The sequence below is a fragment of the Aspergillus vadensis genome (genome assembly GCF_003184925.1).
Source record: "Aspergillus vadensis CBS 113365 unplaced genomic scaffold BO88scaffold_26, whole genome shotgun sequence".
Lineage (NCBI taxonomy): Eukaryota > Fungi > Ascomycota > Eurotiomycetes > Eurotiales > Aspergillaceae > Aspergillus > Aspergillus vadensis.
The window spans coordinates 62570-83334 of NW_020292064.1; the positions used below are offsets into that span (position 1 = coordinate 62570).

General features: G+C 52.5%; 8 protein-coding genes across 8 annotated transcripts; 5 read left to right on the forward strand and 3 right to left on the reverse strand.

The window, feature by feature from the left end:
- The first annotated feature begins 824 nt into the window (after window positions 1–824).
- BO88DRAFT_143451 (Ras GTPase activating protein IRA2) lies at window positions 825–3936 on the forward strand. Its single transcript, XM_025701467.1, has 4 exons — window positions 825–1256; window positions 1324–1457; window positions 1507–3349; window positions 3405–3936. Exons 1-4 carry the CDS (start codon window positions 1052–1054, stop codon window positions 3563–3565), a joined length of 2343 nt encoding a protein of 780 aa, XP_025558941.1. The 5' UTR covers window positions 825–1051; the 3' UTR covers window positions 3566–3936.
- A 1306-nt stretch (window positions 3937–5242) lies between these two features.
- On the forward strand, window positions 5243–6820 carry BO88DRAFT_407766 (SEC14 family lipid-binding protein). Its single transcript, XM_025707526.1, has 3 exons — window positions 5243–5482; window positions 5698–5821; window positions 5897–6820. Exons 1-3 carry the CDS (start codon window positions 5262–5264, stop codon window positions 6506–6508), a joined length of 957 nt encoding a protein of 318 aa, XP_025558942.1. The 5' UTR covers window positions 5243–5261; the 3' UTR covers window positions 6509–6820.
- Window positions 6821–6943: 123 nt separating this feature from the next.
- On the reverse strand, window positions 6944–8063 carry BO88DRAFT_490807 (uncharacterized protein). Its single transcript, XM_025712810.1, has 2 exons — window positions 7853–8063; window positions 6944–7771 (listed from the first exon to the last, which is right to left on the reverse strand). The coding sequence occupies exons 1-2, from the start codon at window positions 8027–8029 to the stop codon at window positions 7076–7078; spliced, it is 873 nt and encodes a 290-aa protein (XP_025558943.1). The 5' UTR covers window positions 8030–8063; the 3' UTR covers window positions 6944–7075.
- A 303-nt stretch (window positions 8064–8366) lies between these two features.
- Window positions 8367–10571, forward strand: BO88DRAFT_407768 (uncharacterized protein). Its single transcript, XM_025707527.1, has 2 exons — window positions 8367–9954; window positions 10042–10571. Exons 1-2 carry the CDS (start codon window positions 8776–8778, stop codon window positions 10432–10434), a joined length of 1572 nt encoding a protein of 523 aa, XP_025558944.1. The 5' UTR covers window positions 8367–8775; the 3' UTR covers window positions 10435–10571.
- A 120-nt stretch (window positions 10572–10691) lies between these two features.
- BO88DRAFT_407769 (uncharacterized protein) lies at window positions 10692–13521 on the forward strand. Its single transcript, XM_025707528.1, has one exon. It carries the CDS (start codon window positions 10846–10848, stop codon window positions 13339–13341), a length of 2496 nt encoding a protein of 831 aa, XP_025558945.1. The 5' UTR covers window positions 10692–10845; the 3' UTR covers window positions 13342–13521.
- On the reverse strand, window positions 13428–14542 carry BO88DRAFT_407770 (peptide alpha-N-acetyltransferase MAK3). The gene is made up of 2 exons (XM_025707529.1): window positions 14064–14542; window positions 13428–13991 (listed from the first exon to the last, which is right to left on the reverse strand). Exons 1-2 carry the CDS (start codon window positions 14484–14486, stop codon window positions 13716–13718), a joined length of 699 nt encoding a protein of 232 aa, XP_025558946.1. The 5' UTR covers window positions 14487–14542; the 3' UTR covers window positions 13428–13715.
- Window positions 14543–14666: 124 nt separating this feature from the next.
- On the forward strand, window positions 14667–17075 carry BO88DRAFT_407771 (phospholipid:diacylglycerol acyltransferase). The gene is made up of 3 exons (XM_025707530.1): window positions 14667–15086; window positions 15159–16566; window positions 16639–17075. Exons 1-3 carry the CDS (start codon window positions 14772–14774, stop codon window positions 16782–16784), a joined length of 1869 nt encoding a protein of 622 aa, XP_025558947.1. The 5' UTR covers window positions 14667–14771; the 3' UTR covers window positions 16785–17075.
- Window positions 17076–18308: 1233 nt separating this feature from the next.
- On the reverse strand, window positions 18309–20279 carry BO88DRAFT_143597 (phosphatase PAP2 family protein). Its single transcript, XM_025701468.1, has 2 exons — window positions 19575–20279; window positions 18309–19498 (listed from the first exon to the last, which is right to left on the reverse strand). The coding sequence occupies exons 1-2, from the start codon at window positions 19994–19996 to the stop codon at window positions 18601–18603; spliced, it is 1320 nt and encodes a 439-aa protein (XP_025558948.1). The 5' UTR covers window positions 19997–20279; the 3' UTR covers window positions 18309–18600.
- Between the last annotated feature and the right edge of the window lie 486 nt (window positions 20280–20765).

Consider the following 20765-nt stretch of genomic DNA (forward strand, 5'->3'; position numbering starts at 1 on the left):
TATTATTACTGATTTTCCCTCTTCAATACTTCCAACCCTCCAGTTGTACCCTCTTTGTTCTTGTCGTCGTCGTCATCCCCTTCACCACATTGTCAACTTTCCACTCTGATATCCTGCCGCATTCTACAAAGTTGATTGATTGGGATCGCTTCTTAATATTTTTTATTTTAATTTTTCTATTCACCGCACTTCTTCTCTCCCTTATTACTTCTTTTTTTTTCTTACTTGATCACCCTCTCTCCCTTCTTAATCCACTGTCATTCCGATCCCTTCCCCCTGTTGGTTAGTAGGTTGCCCTGATTGATTTTCCTCTGCATCCGACCGGCATCTTTACTCCTGCCTGCCTCCCTCCCCTCTCTCTCCAGTCTCTCTCTTTCCACACTCTCTCCATCAATCATTAAATTAATCCTCTCCATCCTTGCCTTGCGCCTCCTTCCTTCTTCGGCAGTGGGAAATTTCCTCTTCCATACCACACAACCCATCTCTCTTTAATCTCCTCTTCAACTCCTCCGTCCCTCTCCGATTCGGAATTATTCCCACCGCCTATCTTTTGTTGCTCTCCAAGTTAACCCTTATAACCGCCGGGCAGTATCTGAGACGCCTCCTGTTGATCGCATCCATCGCGCTCCGCTACACGTTAATCCTCCATTCCGATCGCCCTTTACTTTTTCTCCATCCTATTTTTACTCCTTCTCTTACGCGACTAGCGGCGTCCACGTCTCGAGGTTGCCAACACCGTTAACTCACCAACCGTGCACATAGCTCGCTCCGATCGCTCATTCGCCTCTACAGCTACAGCCTTTCCACACGTCCGATAAGGGGGTTTTGGAACACCTGCGTTGCGTCGCTGCACTCGCTTGTCTTGTTCCAAATGATCAGTGGTTTCTAAAGACACAAACTCTGCGACCACAGCTCGAATTGTCATAATCGCGATATCGAAGGTGTCGAGTTTCGGTGTGGTTGATTGTTCGCCCGCATATATCGCGCCTCAACGCCCAATCGTGTGCTGCTTGATCCCAGCACACCTCTATACGCTCTTTTCTTGCACATAATGTCCGTTGCTACGATGCTACAACCCGCTTCGAGAGCCTCGACTTCATCGTCTTCTTCCTTTCAGCCTGTCACACGCCAAAACACCATGTCTTCCCACGATACGCGGTCCCTCCGCCAGTCGAAGCGGCTGTCAGTCACTGCGCTGTACATGTCCATGAATGCTAAGGACAGGGATTTGGATATATCAGACGATCTGGCGAGAGGTTAGTCACTGGATTTGGGTGGAATTTCCCTCAATTTGTACACCCTTGCTGACATTTCATGCGACAGCTCAAATATATCTGCGCGAACTGAAGGCGAAGATTTCAACGCAATCGAAGAAGAATTTCGTCCTGGAAAAAGATGTGCGGTACTTGGATTCACGGATTGCCCTGCTGATCCAAAACCGTATGGCTCTGGAAGAAGTAAGAATTGATCCGTCTCTCTTGCATGGGTAGTTCCTGACCGTACCAGCAAAACGAAGTTGCCAGCCACCTCGACGACGCTATAGATCCCCAGGAGGGATTCTTTCCTAACGATGAGCGAACACAGAAGTACGGCAATCTTCTCTTTCTTCTCCAGTCCGAACCCCGTCACATCGCCCACCTGTGCCGCCTAGTCTCCATGTCCGAGATCGACTCCCTCCTGCAAACAGTGATGTTTACTATTTACGGAAATCAGTATGAGAGTCGTGAAGAACATCTGCTACTTACCATGTTTCAGTCTGTCCTCACCTATCAGTTCGATAACACTCCAGAGTACTCGTCACTCTTGCGCCAGAACACCCCTGTTTCCCGCATGATGACCACCTACACCCGGCGCGGTCCTGGTCAGAGTTACCTGAAACAAGTCCTTGCCAACCAGATCAATGCCCTGATCGAGCTGCGCGACGTCGACTTGGAGATCAACCCGCTCAAAGTGTATGAAACCATGGTGAAACAGATCGAAGAGGAGCAGGGCTCGTTGCCAGAAAGTCTTCAGAGATCTGTTACGGCGGAAGATGCAGCGGCAAATGCGCAGGTGCAGGCCATTATCGAACCGCGATTGAAGATGCTCACCGATTATGCCAACCGATTCTTGAACATAATCATCGAGTCCGTGGAAGAGACACCGTACGGCATTCGGTGGATATGCAAGCAGATCAGGAGTTTGTCGCGACGCAAGTACCCGGACGCTCAAGATCAGACCATTTGTACCCTGATCGGAGGATTCTTCTTCCTTCGCTTCATCAACCCCGCTATTGTCACGCCTCGATCGTATATGTTGATTGAATCGACGCCCACGGAGAAACCCCGCCGGACGTTGACCCTTATCGCGAAGATGCTTCAGAATTTGGCCAACAAACCTTCGTATGCCAAGGAGCCGTACATGGCGAAACTTCAGCCTTTTATCCAGCAGAACAAGGAACGTGTGAACAAGTTCATGCTCGATCTGTGTGATGTGCAAGATTTTTATGAAAGCTTGGAGATGGACAACTACGTCGCGCTCTCAAAGCGAGACCTCGAGTTGCAGATTACCCTTAATGAGATGTACGCCACACACGCCTTGCTGGAGAAGCACAGCTTGGCTTTGGCCCAGGACCAGCACTCCCATCTCAATGAGATCCTGCAGGAGCTTGGTTCTGCGCCACCACAGGTCCCCCGGAAGGAAAACAGGACCATCACCGTGCCCTTGTTTAGCCGCTGGGAGACGTCTCTTGATGATTTGACTGCGGCCTTGGATATCACCCAAGAAGAAGTCTTCTTTATGGAGGCCAAGTCCACCTTCGTCCAGATTTTGCGGTCTCTCCCTCCGAAACATCCGGCCATGCGTCGTCCGCTACGGCTATATCTCATTGCGGAGAGTGCTGCAACCCTCAAGAATGATGCGGTGATGGTCCGGAAAGGAATCCGTACTATAGAACTGCTCGATCAACTGATGAAGTTGGGCGTCATCGAACGTGCTGATGACTTCAGTCTCCTGCGTGATGAGGTTGAACAGGAACTGGCGTACCTGGGCGGCTTGAAGGAGAATGTCTTGAAGGAGACGAAGAAGCTGGAAGAAGTCTTTGCCACCATACGCGACCACAATGCGTACTTGGTGGGTCAGCTGGAAACGTACAAGTCGTATCTTCACAACGTCCGCAGTCAGTCCGAGGGCAAGCAGCGGAAACAGCAGAAGCACCAGGAGCTCGGACCCTACAAGTTTACACACCAGCAGCTTGAAAAGGAAGGTGTCATTCGCAAGAGTAACGTTCCAGAGAACCGACGAGCCAACATCTACTTTATGTTCAAGAGTCCTTTGCCAGGCACGTTTGTCATCAGCCTGCATTATAAAGGTAAGCCATGATCTCCATCTTTTTCCTTACCATTTTATCTAACCAACGATGTCAGGCCGTGCTCGTGGTCTTCTGGAGCTGGATCTCAAGCTCGATGATCTGCTCGAAATGCAAAAGGACAACCAGGAGGACTTGGATCTGGAGTACGTCCAATTCAATGTCTCGAAGGTGCTTCTACTTTTGAACAAACGATTTGCACGAAAGAAAGGGTGGTAGAGAGACCGCACCTATCGCCTCTCTTTTACACTCTATCACGACGTCTATGAAACGGAGCGGGTAGTCACCGGCAAGCCTCAAGACGGGCCAGCCTTCAGTCTTGGCTATTAAGCCGCCAATTTGATGAACGACAATTGGCCTTGGATATACGCCAACATGTCTCGAAGGCCGTGGCCGTGTTATCTGTTTGGATCGTCTATTCTACGTTATGACCTGGGGACGGACGATTGAATTGTACACTTCACCATGCGGCTTCCCACCCAGATGTGGTGCGGGTCGACCATGGATGCATAAGATGAGTTGCGTTTTTTGTTTTGTTACTTCCGATTTCTGTTAAGATAGGGCTCCTATGCGGGGCAGTAATGTGGTGGGGCGGCCAGCTCTGTTAATCCCAAGCGTGTGGTCCTGGACTCTTTCCTCGCTGGCTCGGGGGTGAGTGGGCATGAGCCGGGGTTTTCTGAGCAGTGTTGCTTTTCGTTTTGTCCTTGCGACGGCTATACCCCGTTGAATGATATTGCGCTTGAGTGTCTTTTATTGGGTCAGTGCGGTTTGATGAGATTGGTGCGCTGTGTTGCTTCAGCGGCTCTGGTAAGGCCGGCCGTCATGTTACCCTGTGTTTATATGTACCAGTATGCCTTGGATTTAGCGTTGTGAATTCCCCGGAATCATATATTGTATGGCTTTTAATGAGGATGATGCTCTGGTGTCTAGGCCATGAGCAATCTGCAACACCGGACCATGTTTAGGATTGTGCGATTCTTTTGACTGTAATATGATCGACCTGAGCTGTTCGAATCAGTCGATGTAAATAATCGATCGTCGGGGGTATTTGGCTAGCAATTTCCGCCGAGTGATAGTCGGCCAAGTTGCCCAGAAAACCGGCAGCCGTGGTCCAGACACCTACGTCACTGCCCCGGAGCACAAAATGGCAACGGCGCGACCGCCCTGAAACGAAAGGGCGCATTGGCGAAGGAGAGGCTTAGGTGGTGGTCGCAAACCAGGGGGTTTGAGGGGTCTGAAGGGGAATGATGGTCATGAGGCAGGATGCGTTCCTAATCAACAAGTAGATTGAATCGATAATGAAACAGGTGCAGCCACGCATGACGCCTCAGAAGTACTGTGTAAAGAAGGGGGGGGGGGGAGAGGAAATGGAAACCTGACCGCTTTACGCGCCACCCCTCGGTTTTTTCAGGCACGCAATTCAGGCCGACAGCTGCCACTTGACAAGCCAGACAAGTAGGCAGTGAGTAAGTACTCAGTGAGTGGTCAACTCCAGCAGTCAGTAGTAGGAAAGTTGCAGTGAGTTCGACTTGGTTTGGATTCCCGTCTAAGTTTGGCTGTTTCCGTCCGCCGTCTCATTTCTTTCTCGCCTTCTGGCTTTTTTTTTTTTGCCTCTTTCTCTCTCCGCCTCTAGGTTAATTTCCAGTTTAGTTGTTCATATTCTAGGCAGTTGTTCCTCCTCCTCTTCTCCTTCCCCTTAACCGCTGCTATCTGCGACATCCCGCTTAATTGTCCCTCCCCACTCCCCTCTCTCCTCCTCTCCTCTCTCTCCCCCCCCTGCACCGCCCGATTTCTCCTCTTGCCTCCTCCTCCCTTTTGAACATCAACTCATCCCGCCTTCGGGTCTATAACTTTCTCTCAACTCTCTCCTCCTCTTCCTTTCCCCCAACCCTCTTCATCCACCATCACCTTCACAATGGCGGCTCCCCAGTCCAAGTACGATGACTACGATTTCCCGACCACTGCGCCGGAAGACCAACCCGGCCACCCTGGCCACACCACCCCCGAGCAGGATGCGAAGGTAGAGCAGCTCCGGGCCGAGCTGGAACAGCTTGGCTACACCGAGAGGCTGGATACTCTGACGCTGTTGCGTTTCCTGAGAGCCCGGAAGTTTGATGTCGCTGCTGCCAAGACCATGTACGTTTTTGCTCCCTGATTATGTTGAGACGACTAGCGTCAGTTGCTGGAGCCTACGCGTAAGCGGGTGCTATGGGAAGACGGAGTTGAAAGTCTCTGTCTTCTATTTTTGTCTCCTGTTTCACGGAGACTTTGTTACAATATGCTACGCACTGTGATCATGGAAATTTGAAACCTCTCGAAGCGCGCGCTAACAGCCACTTCTGGAAATAAAGGTTCGTCGACTGCGAGAAGTGGCGGAAGGAGTTCGGCACTGATGAGCTGGTCCGTACTTTCGAGTACCCCGAGAAGGCCAAGGTCTTCGAATACTACCCCCAGTACTACCACAAAACGGACAAGGTGCGTGACTTGAACAGACCGCTTTTTCTCCACCGCTAGACTGGTCGAGACGCTAACGATCGGAACTCCGAATAGGATGGCCGTCCGGTCTACATCGAGAAGTTGGGCAAGATTGACCTCAATGCCATGTACAAGATCACCACCGGCGAGCGCATGCTCCAAAACCTCGTGACCGAGTATGAGAAGCTTGCCGACCCCCGTCTGCCCGCCTGCTCCCGCAAGGCTGGTAAGCTGCTTGAGACTTGCTGCACCATCATGGACCTGAAGGGCGTCGGTATCACCAGCGTCCCCTCCGTCTACGGCTACGTCAAGCAGGCGTCTGCCATCTCCCAGAACTACTACCCCGAGCGTCTGGGCAAGCTTTACCTGATCAACGCCCCCTGGGGTTTCAGCAGCGTGTTCAGCGTGGTCAAGGGCTTCCTTGACCCGGTGACCGTGAACAAGATCCATGTTCTCGGCTCCAACTACAAGAAGGAGCTCCTGGCTCAGGTCCCCGCTGAGAACCTCCCTGTTGAGTTCGGCGGTACCTGCCAGTGTGCCGGAGGCTGCGAGCTTAGCGACATGGGCCCGTGGCAGGAGTCTGAGTGGGCTAAGACCCCCAAGTGGGCTGTCCCGAAGGAGGCTGCTGCTGAGGCTTCTACTGAGGCTGCTGCCGAGAAGGAGGCTGAGGCTCAGGCCACCGCATAGAGGCTTTGTGTCATCCACTGGTTTTGTTTTTTTTTCGTTCTACATCTTGGATCAATATGGTAAAAGCTTCAGGCACTATCTTGCCGATCTATATCCCTTCTTTTGTTTCTAGAACTGTTTTGCTAGGGAGAGGTACTCCGCGGGTGCCTGTCCACTTTTCTGTTATATTTCAAGATCCGTGCTGGAAGGGTTGTTGAGAGTTGTTCTCGGGGATTCCGCGGTCCTATTATTATGTGTTTTGCTTTTGGTCGTGCTTATTTTCCTTTTGCAGTCAGATATCAAACACCATATGAGCGGCGCGAGGTGCTTTTTATAGATTGGAGCCGGGGCAGTCAGTAATAGGGGGCAGACGATAAAAGAAAAGTGTTACGTGGTCAGGATGCTCTAGGTAGAACCAGGGTAGACACTCATATAGCGTTAGAGTGAACGTTGCAGAGCGTGTCCATCAGATCTTTCATTATTGTAAACACATTATAAACCGATTGGTATCATCCCAAGACCCCTGCAAACGCCGATAGCAGAGAAAATAAACAACGCAGTGGTAAGCAGACATGCCTAAGCAAGCAGTCATTTCTTCTTCTCTCCCTTCTTCTCCACCACCTCGACAGCCCGCCCAGCCCTCTCGGCCTTCCCCAGCGTGGAAGAAAGCGCATTTCCATCCGTCCCATCACCACTCGTATCCACAGAGACCCCCTCACCCTGAAGCCTTAACAACGTCCGCAACGCATCCTCATACACCTCCGCCATCTCCCCACTCCGCCACCTCTCCGCCTCATTCTCGGTTCCCAGCGAGATCTCCAATTTCGCCCGCGACCTCGTCATCGGCCCCTTCCTTTGAGTCCGTGTCGTTGTCGTCGTCGTTGTGCTTGTGGCCCCCGCATCAGCCATCTCCGTATCCTGTCCCGCCCTCTGCTCTTCTTCTTCATCTTCCTCCTCCTTCATCTCCTCCTGACCCTCCCCTTCCAAATCCTCTAATTTCTCTTCCTCCTCATCCTCCCTCAACGCCCTCCTCAACTGCTCCGCATACGCCTTCGCCGCCCGACCCGGCGCATCCCGTCTCAACTGCGCCACCGTCGTCGTCAACGACTCCAATTGCGCATACAGCGATGTCACCCGCGATGCTAGTTTCCCGTCGTACGCTTCGTATTCCACTTGTTCGGTGGGCGCTGTGAAGGCTGCTGGGAAGGGCCATTCGGGCGATGTGGAGTCGAGTCCGTTGATGCTTATGGAGGGGGAGGCGGAGTTGAAGGTGCGGTTTATGTACTGGATAGGTTACAATGTCGTCAGACATTGTGGGATTATAAATATGTATGTGTGATGTGGGAAGGGATAGGGTATTATTACCTCATCGACTAATTCTCGCACGCGCTCGCGCATAGGATCTGGTCCATCGTTGGGGTTCGCGGATGGAGGTAGGTGGAGGTCGAGTTTTGCTCGTGAGAGCGCGACGGTGTTGGCGTATAGGTAGGTGAAGTCGGCGGGAGATTGGAGTTCGATTTTGCGGTGGTGGTCGGTGGACATTTTGTTCCTCTCTCTTTTTTTTTTTTTTTTTTTTAATTCTTTGGTGTAGTGGTAGTGGAGGGAATTTTAGGTATGGGTGGTGGTGGTGAGGAGGGAGGGGAAATACGCGTCGTAGAGTATGTTTGATGATTGTTTGATGCGGAGATACTAACTAACTTTACGATAGCAACTATCCCTCTTTGCTGCCTAAGGCAACAAGGGGACACAAAAGTAAAAGTGTCTGCCTCAGGCATTACATAGCGTCGATCGCCCCGCAAACGATGTCATCATTGATCGAAATCGGGAAAGTGTGAAGTTCCCATTCTCACCATGCCTTGCTTTACGAACGAACTACTACTTTTTTTTTTCCTTTCTATCATCATCTTCTCCCAACCAGGCAGGTTCCGGTGGGTTGTTTTTGTCGCACCATTTCCAATGGGCTAAGCTTTAATCTTAATTTGAGAGAAGAAATCTTGTTGCTTTATATAGCCCTCTCTGCTCGTGCAGGCTCCCATTATTACTTATTCTAATTGGAGAAAAGGTCCCCTTTTAAATCTCCAACTAGTCTAGTCATTTACTTAGTTGTTGTCTTGTCTCACATACAACACTTATTCATTTATTTCTATCCCTGCAGAATGATGACTTTATTATCGTTGCGATGATCGGATCCCTTTTTTTTCCTATTTTATTTCATATTTTATAATATTATAAGATCGGCCTCAGACTCTCATATACTGGTTAGTAAGGAGGACAGGCAGGCACCTACAATGGACATCGACCACTCCAATACAACTACCAGCTCTATCGCCCTCATCGATAACACTGCGCCCCGTCGCCGCCATTCGGAAACTCCCACCGCTACAACAAACGGCGGCAGCTACGTCTCCCGGAAATGGACGAAAAGGTCAATTCGCGGCGAGCTGAAGAAGCGCAAGTACGCTAAATGGCAACCGGATCGATTGGGGCTTACAACCGATGATGAAGATAACAACTACAGCTGCAACAACAATGAAGAGGAGGAAGGCATACCGTCATCCAGCGGACGACCCTCTGAAAGACCAGAACCGTCGGACCTCTTTACTACAGAAACAGCAACCACCACGAGCCCTCCCCCCTCGCAATACCAAAGTCGAAGTGACAGCCCCAGCCAACAACAACAACAACCTTCACCCCCTTCGCAGGACGTAAGCGCCACGGATTTCGCCCCAGAAAGCAACACCCTCTTCACCACCCACACCACCAATACTACTACAGGGGCTAAGGCCCCCAAACTTACCGGCCTAAAACCAAACACCGAGCTCGACATCCTCTACGAAAACCAACGCGGGTGGTTCTTCTTCGGCATCCCGCTCTACTCACATAGATCCCTGCTCAACTTCGACCCCTCCGCCTGGCAGACCGCCGATCTGCGCGACAGTCCCGTGGACATCACGAACGCGCAAGTGCCCGATCCCAGCTGGGTGTGGGCCTGGCGGTCCTGGTACGTCGATATGTCCGGCGACGTGGACGACCAGGGATGGCAGTATTCGTTCTCGTTCAAGTCGACGGCGTGGCATGGGTCGCATCCGTGGTTTCATTCGTTTGTGCGCCGGCGCAGATGGGTGCGGGTACGGACGAAACGGTTGGTGGATAGACATGGGCGGACGGGGTTGGAGATGGCGCATAGGTTGAATGAGGATTATTTCACGATTCATTCAGGAAAGAAGAAGAAGAGGCCGGTTAGTGAGGTCGGTGGGGGTGGGTATGGGGCTACGAGTTTGGGTCGGACCACGACTGCGACAACTGCAAGGGAGATGGAGGAGGAAGGGGCGCCGATAGAGGAAATAGCGAATATCCCGGCGTTGATGCACGCGTTGAGAGTAGCGATTGTGGATCGCGAAAAGGTGGATGCGTTGGATCGGTTCGTCGACGAGGGCGGAGAGGAGTTGTTTTATTTGGATGAGAAGGTATTTCCCCATACCATTACCCGTTCCCTGCAGATATCCTATCCAGCAGGAGCAATATGCTAATCGTGATATGTTATCAACATCCAGATCCCAGAGATAATGTCCATGTTCGTCTTCCAAGCCTCCCGCTGGCACTTCGTCCTCCACCTCACCGACGTCGTCGAGTCTCTCTCCCAACAACTCTCCTCATCCAGCGGAGATAATGAAGCCACCGAGCTGCAGCGCAAGCTGGATCATCTCCGAAAGGCCACCGAAACAGCTAGACGCCATCTCACGGGCCCGGGGGTCCTGCGAACCGAGAACCGGAAATCGAGCATGGAGATGCTGGACTTAACTCCTGTTTCAAAGCGTGGAAGCCTGTTGGCGAGATACTCTGGCCGGTTCGAGTTCAAGTCAATGGATGATGGAGGGGAGATTAAGGGGATTCCGAAGGAGGCGGAGGTAGGTAGGGAAGGGCATATATTTCAGTATTCTTCTTGATTTTGGTGTTTCTTTGGATGGGGAGTGGAGTTTTGGGTTGGGTTAGTATTGCTTGGTTAGCGTAGGAGCTGTATCATTATCCATCTGTTCATTGTTGATATGTATTCATATCATTTAAAACATCTCAAAGAGCAGTCAGTATACGGAGTAAATGCTTGGCACCGCGGAGGTGCGGTAAAAATGCCAACCACGACCGCCTACCTACCGCCTACCAACCCCGGCAAACCACCCCAACCCAACACCTAACTTAACTAACAGTAATAATAACTTTTTTGGCTCCGAAGCTCCCCTGCCTCTTCTTCCCTCGGTCATTCCGATCTCCTCTACGACCACGACCACGACCACGGCCAACCACGCCTTCCAAGTTCCACCTCCCCCCGCCGCTTGGTTGGTGTGTCACTCCGATCCCACATGTTATCTCGTGGTCGACCGTGTCTGAAAAGACGTAGTCTATCTACCGTCTTAGACACCGTCGCGGCTAGTCCCGAAGAACCTCTCCTATTCCTGTACCCTCGCTGGGTGGGTTCGGCTGTACGACAACACCGGAGACTTGTTTCCTCGTCGTCGGGTCCTTCGTCGTGTGGAAATGGGAATGTATATAACACTGCTGCTGTTGGGAGGAGGACGGTAACGAAACCGTCCCCGCCGCCGCCGCCGCCGGCCGGACGAAAGCTCTCGTTTGGGAGCTCGTCGAGACGGTGGGTTTCGACAACGACGACGGCGGCGGAGGAGGCTGTCGTTAAGACGGAAGTGAAGCAGGATGTTGTTCCGCCTGAGCAGGGGAAGTCGGCGGCGGCTCCGCAGAAAGGGAAACGTGGTGAAGAGAATGCCAATACCGGATCGCCTGCATCTATCTATAACCAATTAGACAATGACCCGGAAACCGAGGTGAAGAGCGAACGACATGTCTTCAATATCTTCTCCGATTTACAGACGCGAACTGTGCAGTCGACGATGGGCCGGAAGGGTATGAGATCGGCTGCTGGTGAAACGCCCGCTATTGCGCTGAAGCGACTATCGCACCGCGACCGACGGAAGTTGAGATATCGGCTGTTTTTGACGAAGCAGAGTCAGGGTCGTGATAAGGCGAAGAATAATCAGTGGAATAAGTGGACGAAGATCCGGGAGATGTTGGAGGAGATGCATGAGGATACGCATGTCTGGGCGAAGAAGGGCGTCAAGCAGAAGGAATTGCTCGTGCCGGAGGAGACGATCGCGCTGTTGGCCGGCGTCACGGACATGGCGTTGAAGGAGAATGTTTGGTATGTGCCGGTGCATAATGGGTGCAAGGTGCATGTGCTGCGTCCGTTGCAGAGCCAGGGTCGGTTTCGGAGAGTGATTCTGTCTGGTTCCGAGCGGGTGGTTGAGTTGGTCAGCGATAGGATTGCGCAGGCGAGGAGACTGCAAGAGCAGAGTGACCCTCTGGTCGATATTCAAATCCCGCTTTTCCCGATTATCCCGTCTATTGAAGCGATGAAGCGTCAGGGTGCGCCCGTGCCGCTGGTTCGAGGTGTATGGGATATACAATCGGCTGTCAAGCAGGCCGCGAAGCTGCATATGGTTCTACCTGCTGGGAAGAATTTGTCTGGGATTAGGGACTTCGCGGAACATGTGGAGGAATTGACAAGGTCGAAACCTTCGTATAACTCGAAGATTCCCTATTCGCACCAGAAGCAAGTGGCGCGGGCCCTTGTGCAGCTGTTTCGGAATGAGGCATATTCCAGCTTTATGTCGACGGCGGCGCTGAATCGAGCGCTGTCATATCTGCTCGACCATGAGTTTCTGAACGCCGCCCGCGACATCTTCCTCAAGTCCGAACACCTTGCGACGGTGGATACCTTCAATATCCTCCTGAAGTCTGCGGCTAAGAGGCAAGACCTCCGCTTCTTCCGTCAGTTCTTGCTTGCCATGTCTCGACTGAGCATTCGGCCTGACCCCAACACATGGCTCACCCTGCTGGATTGCCTGGTTGCTCCCAAGGCGAAAGCAGATCTCGTCACGTATATGCTGCAGCGCGGGTACCTGGAGAACATGGGTGCGATGCGGACGGCGCTACACCTGACCCTGCCCAACACGTTCCGAGCACACTTAGAAAGTGGCAAGAGCGTGGATTCATTCATCAGGCAGACCGCTGACTCCTGCGGAGATAGCTGTTTCGCTCCATCTCTGATCAGCCAGATGTTCGGTGTCATCGTCCGGCTGAAAGACTTTGCTGCCCTGGACCGGTTATTCGACATCTGCAAACAGAACGACCTAACCTTCAACAGTGCTACCATCACCCAAATCCTGTCTCTGTTCCGAGCAGACATGCCCACCGCTCTGCGCTATCTTTTCCGATGCCTTGAGCGCCCGGAAACAAAGCTCGAACGGCACGCATGGGAGCGACTCTTCCTGGTCGCTTTCAAAGGCCAATACTACAACATCTGCCGGGTCCTCTGGAGGTACGCGTGCATGTCCGGAAACGTGACATACAAGATGAAGCGCACGGTCGTGACTTCCTTGATCCGCAATGTGCCCCGAAAGCCCGAGACCAACGTCCACACGATCTGGGATGTGAGTGCGGGCAAAGTCATCGTGGGACTGGACCTGCACCGTCCCGACCATAAGCTCCAGACCACCGTGCTCGACAAGCTACCCCGGGAGTATCGCACCAACCCCATCGCCTATTTGAGTTCAGGCTACAAGCCCAGCGGCGAAGAGCGGGAGCAGCAGATCCAAGTGGCCTCTGCGCTCACGCAGCATGATATCGAGATCGGTTCCTGGCATCGCCCGCAGTTTCCTCTGCTGATTATGTTGGAGGCCGCCTCGGTCTTGGATCAAGAGTGGCGGAAGGTGCCGCGGCCGGTACACTGGCTGGTCCAGAATGCCATTCGCGTGCCGGTGAGGAAGTCGATGTATCCGGCTTGATCTGTTCCCTTGTTATTTGCTCGATTGTGGCTTCACCATGGCCCTGTTATATATACACATCTTGTACATTATGCCCTCCCTCCCGTCCACCTCACATCACATCACATCACACTCTGTACATAGACCTGGAACCACCCCACCACATAGAAACCCAAAAGCAATAGATTGTATCTATAATAATCCACAACCTAACCCCGCACACATGCAATGCAATGCAAGCAGACCAAACCAGTCCAACAATTCCACATATATATCTTCATCATAGCATAACATAGCATAGCATAGCATAGTCATTACAGTCATTCACATCCGTCCAAGAAGGAAGAAAGGGGGAAAGGTATCCAAAAAGAGTGAAGGTAGGGTAAATATAACCTCTACCACTTCCCATTTTCATGCGTCAACGCCGGCTCCGGCGCGGTCACCACCGTGTCCGATCGATCCTCAATCAAGGGGTAAGGCGGCCCTGTTTGCTGAGCATACGGGTCCATATTCGTCCGCATCGACCCAACCCCTTCCTTCAAGTACAACACAAGCCGATACGCCGAATTGCCATTCAAGTAGTACCGATGCAGGCGTTTACTCCGCAGGAACCCGAGTCGCTCGTAGAGCTTTATCGCCGCGGTGTTGGTGGTTTCGGTTTCGAGCACGATCTGCAATCGACGGATCGTTAGTGGAACGTGCACATGCATTTAGCCATGGGGATCTTGGAGGTAGGGATTTACCTCGTCCGCCCCTCTCTCCACCATAGCATCAATGGCCATACGAGCCAATTTCGTGGCTATCCCCTGGCCCCGATATTCCTCGCGCACGGCTAACATGGCTATGTATCCGCGTAAGGGGCCCCCGCGATGCGGCTCCAATTTGCTCACGACGACGCCGACCATTGGTGAGGAGGATTGGAGCTCGGAGTTGTTGTCGTCCATGGCCATGAAGCAGAGATCACCCCATTGGTAGAGGAAGTAGCGGTAGACGTAGATACTGTAGGGTTCGGAGAGGTCTTTGGAGATTAATTGGCGCATGGCGGGGACGTAGGTGTCTTCGTGGGCGGCATTGTAGCGGATATAGCGGAGGGGAGTGGTGGTGGTGGTATTATTTGTCGGTGTAGTAGTGGCGGTAGCATCTGTAGTAGGAGGATTAGAAGTCATTGTGGAGAGGATGAAAGACTCGAATCAGAAGAGAGAGCAGGGCATGAATGGAGAGTAAATGGGAAGCCGAGAATAAAAAGAAGTGATGACGTCCCGCACATGTGATTTTCCGGCGGTGCCTGAATTGGGACGGATTCGGTTTTCTTCATGTCAAACTCGGTTATTTTTGGCTCAAACCTTCTTTTTTTCTCCTTTCTCCTATGATTCTGCTTTGACGTGAACTCCCTCTGGTCTCTCCTCTTTGCTTCTAGGTTTCTTACATGATTTCCGTCGTCTAAGTGCAGCATGCTCCGCCGTCGTGTGGCCAAGGACAAGGACGGTGCGTCCGCATCGCCGTCCCCGTCCGACTCCCGCGACATCCCCGACTCGACTGCGTCGGCGCAGAAGAAACCCAAAGGAGAGTCGTTTGTCACCAAACCTCGGAGTAAACGGCGCAATGGTCTTATCTTCGTCCTGGGTGGCTTGTTTGGTGTCCTCGTGGCCGTCCTCTTCGCCAATCAGCAGGATGTGATCAGTCTGGATAGCATAATGGACCTGAACTTGGAGTCGTTGATGGATGTTATGCCTCAGGGATTGCTCTCGGATGTCAGGGAATTCACGGTACGACCCAATTCCTTGTCAAGCGACTTGATCATCTCAATAGGACACGCCATATACTGACATCCCGCGCAGCAACATGAACGCGACACCGTCGCCTACGACTCCTTCTCTGTCGGTCTGCACCTCCAAGCCGAAGGCGTCCACGCCAAACACCCCATTGTCATGATCCCCGGCGTCATCTCGACCGGTCTCGAGAGCTGGGGCACCGACGCAAACTCCCGCCAGTACTTCCGTCGCAGACTCTGGGGCAGTTGGAGCATGATGCGCGCACTGGTCCTCGACAAGACCGAATGGAAGAACCACATCATGCTAGATAAGGAAACCGGCCTGGATCCCCCCGGCATCAAGCTCCGCGCGGCACAGGGCTTTGACGCCACCGACTTCTTCATCACCGGCTACTGGATCTGGAACAAGATCCTCGAGAACCTCGCAACCATCGGCTACGACCCGACCAACGCCTTCACCGCCGCCTACGACTGGCGCCTCTCGTACCCCAACCTCGAGCGCCGCGACCAGTACTTCAGCCGACTGAAGTCCTACATCGAGACCGCCGTCCAGGTTGGCGGCGAAAAAGTCACCCTCGCGTCACACAGCATGGGCTCACAGGTGGTCCTGTACTTCCTCAAATGGGTCGAGCACCCGGACCACGGCGCCGGCGGCCGCGACTGGGTCAACAACCACATCGCCAACTGGATCAACATCAGCGGATGCATGCTGGGCGCCGTGAAGGGCCTAACGGCCGTCCTCTCCGGCGAGATGCGCGACACCGCCCAACTCAACGCCTTCGCCGTCTACGGGCTCGAAAAGTTCCTCTCCAAGGAAGAACGCGCCGAGATCTTCCGCGCCATGCCCGGCATCAGCAGCATGCTTCCCAAGGGCGGCGAAGCCGTTTGGGGCAACGCAACCTGGGCTCCGGACGACCTGCCCGACCAGTCCCAGTCCTTCGGCACCGTGCTCAACTTCCGCGAAACCAACTCCTCCCACAGCAGCAAGAACATGACCGTCGCCGAAAGTCTCAACTACCTCTTCGATGAATCCGAGTCCTGGTACCGCGACCAGGTGCTCAGCAGCTACTCCCACGGCGTGGCTCACACAGCCCGCGAAGTCGAAGAGAACGAAAACAACCCCCGCACATGGCTCAACCCCCTCGAAGCCCGGCTCCCACTCGCCCCGGACCTCAAAATCTACTGCTTCTACGGCGTCGGAAAACCCACCGAGCGGAGCTACTACTACCAGGAAGAACGTGACCCCCTGGTCAACCTGAACGTCAGCATCGACACAACAGTAACCAACAACGACGGCGTCGATCACGGCGTCCTCATGGGCGAGGGCGATGGCACCGTCAACCTCCTAAGCACGGGCTACATGTGCGCCAAGGGCTGGCGTATGAAACGGTACAACCCTGCCGGAGTGCAGGTCAAGGTTTTTGAGATGCCGCATGAGCCGGATCGCTTCTCGCCCCGTGGTGGTCCGAATACAGGTAGCCCCCCCATCCCCATCCCCTCTTACTCCCCTTATAAAGAAAGAACTATATTAACAAGAGAGAATATAGGCGACCACGTCGACATCCTCGGCCGCGCATCCCTCAACGACCTCATTCTTCGCGTAGCAGGCGGCCAAGGAGACCAGATCGAAGAGACGTTCGTCTCGCGGATTAAGGAGTACGCGGATCGGGTACAGGTTTTTGATGATGAATGAACGTGATAGATGTATTGTAATGTGAGTAGAGGGCGTTATTATTTTTCTTTTCTTCTTTCCTTTATTGGGAATTACCTACCTATTAGTACATAGTACCTACTATACTATACTATACTATACTATATACCTATATTATATGTGTGAGATGATGGTGGTGGGTGGTGGGTGGTGTATGTTAGGTTCATTATTGATAGATTTGTGGATCTTATAATGGTCATGTTGTGTATCATTTATTTGTTTCATCGGGGTTTGGATTGTAACACGGGGAGATGTTTTACACCTTTACGCCTGGTGTCTAGAGGAGCTACTACTGGGTTGTGATGAAATCTGGGTGAAATACATTGATCAATCAATCTTGCATGTGATCTGACCTCGTCGCAAGACTAACATGGTATAGACAGATAAGGTAATAATTTAATATAGTGATATACTTCTAAGCTACATACGGCTAGACTGAAGGGGTAAAAAAGGGCAAATCCTTCCAATAGGAGCATGATAGTCATTCAAGAAGTTCCTAAGAAACATGAAATGTATACAATAGAATAAAGGGGGAAATAAAATAAAAACATATATGATACAAGCATTCATAAATCATAACGCTACCTGATTATAATTAAGAATAGGTTTTGCTAATGGATACTTCCATCCATCCAATCAAACACCCCTTCCCTTGGCCCGTCACACGCAGCCGCAGCTATATATGGATTAGGTCATAGGAGCGAGCGGGCGGTAAAGTAGAGACATGGTTTTCTTGCATCATTTGATACCAGAAAACCACACAACCTAGGGGATACAGGAGGTAGAATCAAGTCCGGTCCAAAAGAGTAGTCCCGTGCAAACGGAATTAAAAGGTGTAGGGTGTGATGGGGTTGGTGACGTGTTTCCATAGCAAAGCGAATCAACAAAATCCAGGCACACGTGTTGTTCGGGAAAGATGCCTCCGTCAACATCTATATTCCCGCGTCCCCTTCCTCGTGGGTGCGTGCGTTGGGCTTCCTTTCGGCTTCGTTCCCCTTTCCGGAGAATGAGCAGCCCGTGTGAGCACGGCCCTCCGTAAAACAAACAATAAAGGGTCTCTGGTGCGCAAAAGAGACCGTAATACAAAGGTTCATCATAACCCCTCTGTCTATATGCCAATGCAATGGTCATTAAAATAAAAAAGCATTGAATCCCTTGAAAGCACAGCGAATGAGGTGCAAGCAAGTTGGGCGCCTCAATCAACTTTTTCTTCATTGAGTTCCCAATCCCAGGCGCCAGTGGTGTGAGCGATCGACACGAAGATAAAATATGTACCTGGCCGAGCAAAAGAAGATGAAGGTAAAAAGCTCGACCAGCTGGTGAAAAGCGAAAGACTAAAGTAGGAAGTAAACGAGTGTGGTCGTCCTGGTTCGTCCAGGCGAGATGTAGAAAGCGAATGTCTCCAACGAGGGCATCAGGGGTTGCACGACCGGATGGGACGCGGTGCCGTGCAACACTGAGCCTTCGGTATTAATATTATCGACGGAGCTTCGAGGAGGTCGGGCTGCAGAATCATGCGGCAACGCAGCCCAGAAAAGTGTGCGGTATGATGTACAGTTAGGTCAAGACGAAGAGATAAAACATAGCAGTATCCAGGGTGACCAATCCAAAACGGAAAATCGAAACATCCGACCTGGTCTGCGAAATAAAAAGCGGTATTAAAGATATTATGTGTCGAAATCGGCTCAATGCAATAAACCCAGCATGTCGTCAAATGTACTAACGCCGTTCGTAAATAGATGCAAGAAGTGGATGCTGTATATGCAGGGAGGTTGGTGCAAAATGGTGGTCGACTGGCTCAAGCACTGAGCATATGTCTGCCAGACTCGACATCGGCGATGGGCGAAGCCAAAGACTCTCCTTCCCAGGTGTAGTGATCGTCCACCGGGCTCAGGGAGCCAGAGGAGATGGAGGATGACGATCCAACCGTCCACTCATCGCTGTCAAGGTTGAAGTCGCCGTCGTAGGCAGCCAAGTCGTAGCCATATTCGCGAGCAGAGTCTCCGATCTCCACGTAGTCATAGTCCCAGCGGAACGTCTTGTCGCTCTGGACGCGCGGGAGGAATCGGGTCTTGGCGAAGTAGAATGCAACCGTAGCCAGGAGGCCACCACCGACCAAATCCACTGCATAGTGGTGCGACAGGTACATGGTTGCCCACCACATCCACAGGGTGTAAGTCACGAACAAGGGCTTCAGCCGCGGGAAGACATGGCTCATGAACAAAGCGGCCAGAGTCGAGTCCGCAGCGTGCAGAGAGGGGAAAGCACCAAACACGACAGGAGACTGTCTGAAGCCCGAGGTGTACAGGTCGATTCCGAAAAGCTTGTCGATGCGAGCAAGACCCGCGGGGTTACCCGGCATGGAGTAGTCGGCCGGTGCCAGCCCGTAAAGGTTCTCGTACCACGGAGGCGAGCAGGGGAAAAACAGCTGGATGGCGACAGCAGTCATGCTGATGTAACCGAAAGTCCGTGCAAAGAGGGGAGTCGTGCCAGGAGGACCGAAAATGAACATGATGAGCGAGCAGACAAATGGCGCGCCATAGTGACAAATGCCATAAGGCAGCCACGCCAGCACGTCCAAGACAACGTTCTGATGAGCAGACAGAATGTTGCTGATGTTCGCTCCGTAGAGGATGTTTTCCAGGGCCGGAAGCACGCGGACCCAGATTGCCGGGCGCCAATCGCTTGGAACGAATCTATTTCAGACAGCGTCAGTTCCCAAGTTTCTCTCAAACTCCAGCATACTGCGATATGAAAGGGTGGTTGACTTACTGGCAGGCGTAGAAGAAGATAAGCCACCCCGCAATTGGAAGGAACGGCAAGAAGAATTGGCGAGTAATCGGGAGTAGGAGTGAAAGGAGAAGTAGGGTAAACATTGCCGTCTTCCCCAAAGGCCCAGGAGATCCCATCACACTCAGGGAGAAGATCAGGAGGATCAGCAGGAGCAAGTATTGAAAGTCATATAGCGTCCAACGATGGCTCTGCAGTGATCGGAGCGTATCCATGGGCGAAAAGGATGTTTGCAGAGACGAGATCGAAGATGTTGGAGAAAGCCTGCTGCGAAGCTTGGAGCGAATCTTCCGTCGCATGCGATGCGGGACGAGGAGCTGGATCGACCGCCATGGTACCTGGATCTGAAGCTTGCCGAACTGATTCTGCGTGCGGTCCTTCCAAGAAGGAAGGGTGGAATTCATCTCGGCGGCTAGTCACGTTTGGAAACCCCCGTGAAATCTTCGATAGTCAGGAAATCCCAGCACTTTAGGCGTAGCTGGAGGGAAGAATGTCGCCAGTCTTGAGGTTCGAGATGGTCAAAGGAAGCGCCCGGCGGAGTCGGCGGAAAGGGGGATTCTGGGCGTCAACGTGACAGAAGCTGAAAGGGGCGGCGCCTGGAACAAAACGTTTCGATCGCTGGCTGGCTCAAGGCCCGACAGGCGTTTGGTGAAGGCGGAGAAATACCAGATTGGAGGGATCCAGTAATGAAGTGGAAGCGCAGGCTCCGGTCTCCAGCGGCCAAACGAGGATATTCGGGGACGGTCACGTTGCAAGGGTTACTCTGACGCAAGGCGGACAGTAAGGGCGAGAGAGGAAACCAAGAACGAGGGAGACGTGTTTGCGAGGGGCGCAAATGGCCACGGAGCCGGAGGGTCGACGAAGGAAGAGAGATTGAGGAGAAAGAGGAGGAGGAGCGGAAGTATAGGCGGGAGGAATGGAAGGAAAAGAAAAGAAGAAACGGAAGAGAAAGAGGAAGAGAAGAGGGAACAATGGATGGGGATATGAGGATTTTGCAGGTTCTCGATCAGCAAGACAGACGACGGGGCGGACAGCGACGGGTACGGGGGCTTACGGGGCCTGACTGGGAAGTCGTACTCGTATTACCGGTTTGGCCCCGTATCATGTCGTCACTGCTATCCCTAATCAGGGTCGTCCGGGTAAAGCCACTAGCCCGCTTTGAGCATGGGAAAA

Coding starts and splice junctions, on each gene's coding strand:
- BO88DRAFT_143451 (XM_025701467.1), top strand. CDS start 1,052: ATGTCCGTTGCTACGATGCTACAACCCGCTTCGAGAGCCTCGACTTCA. Junction 1,458..1,506: donor ACCGTATGGCTCTGGAAGAA/GTAAGAATTGAT, acceptor TGACCGTACCAG/CAAAACGAAGTTGCCAGCCA. Junction 3,350..3,404: donor CATCAGCCTGCATTATAAAG/GTAAGCCATGAT, acceptor CAACGATGTCAG/GCCGTGCTCGTGGTCTTCTG.
- BO88DRAFT_407766 (XM_025707526.1), top strand. CDS start 5,262: ATGGCGGCTCCCCAGTCCAAGTACGATGACTACGATTTCCCGACCACT. Junction 5,483..5,697: donor GTCGCTGCTGCCAAGACCAT/GTACGTTTTTGC, acceptor CTGGAAATAAAG/GTTCGTCGACTGCGAGAAGT. Junction 5,822..5,896: donor ACTACCACAAAACGGACAAG/GTGCGTGACTTG, acceptor AACTCCGAATAG/GATGGCCGTCCGGTCTACAT.
- BO88DRAFT_490807 (XM_025712810.1), bottom strand. CDS start 8,029: ATGTCCACCGACCACCACCGCAAAATCGAACTCCAATCTCCCGCCGAC. Junction 7,772..7,852: donor TGCGAGAATTAGTCGATGAG/GTAATAATACCC, acceptor TAACCTATCCAG/TACATAAACCGCACCTTCAA.
- BO88DRAFT_407768 (XM_025707527.1), top strand. CDS start 8,776: ATGGACATCGACCACTCCAATACAACTACCAGCTCTATCGCCCTCATC. Junction 9,955..10,041: donor TGTTTTATTTGGATGAGAAG/GTATTTCCCCAT, acceptor ATCAACATCCAG/ATCCCAGAGATAATGTCCAT.
- BO88DRAFT_407769 (XM_025707528.1), top strand. CDS start 10,846: ATGTTATCTCGTGGTCGACCGTGTCTGAAAAGACGTAGTCTATCTACC.
- BO88DRAFT_407770 (XM_025707529.1), bottom strand. CDS start 14,486: ATGACTTCTAATCCTCCTACTACAGATGCTACCGCCACTACTACACCG. Junction 13,992..14,063: donor TGGAGAGAGGGGCGGACGAG/GTAAATCCCTAC, acceptor CGTCGATTGCAG/ATCGTGCTCGAAACCGAAAC.
- BO88DRAFT_407771 (XM_025707530.1), top strand. CDS start 14,772: ATGCTCCGCCGTCGTGTGGCCAAGGACAAGGACGGTGCGTCCGCATCG. Junction 15,087..15,158: donor CGGATGTCAGGGAATTCACG/GTACGACCCAAT, acceptor CATCCCGCGCAG/CAACATGAACGCGACACCGT. Junction 16,567..16,638: donor CCGTGGTGGTCCGAATACAG/GTAGCCCCCCCA, acceptor GAGAGAATATAG/GCGACCACGTCGACATCCTC.
- BO88DRAFT_143597 (XM_025701468.1), bottom strand. CDS start 19,996: ATGAATTCCACCCTTCCTTCTTGGAAGGACCGCACGCAGAATCAGTTC. Junction 19,499..19,574: donor ATCTTCTTCTACGCCTGCCA/GTAAGTCAACCA, acceptor TGTCTGAAATAG/ATTCGTTCCAAGCGATTGGC.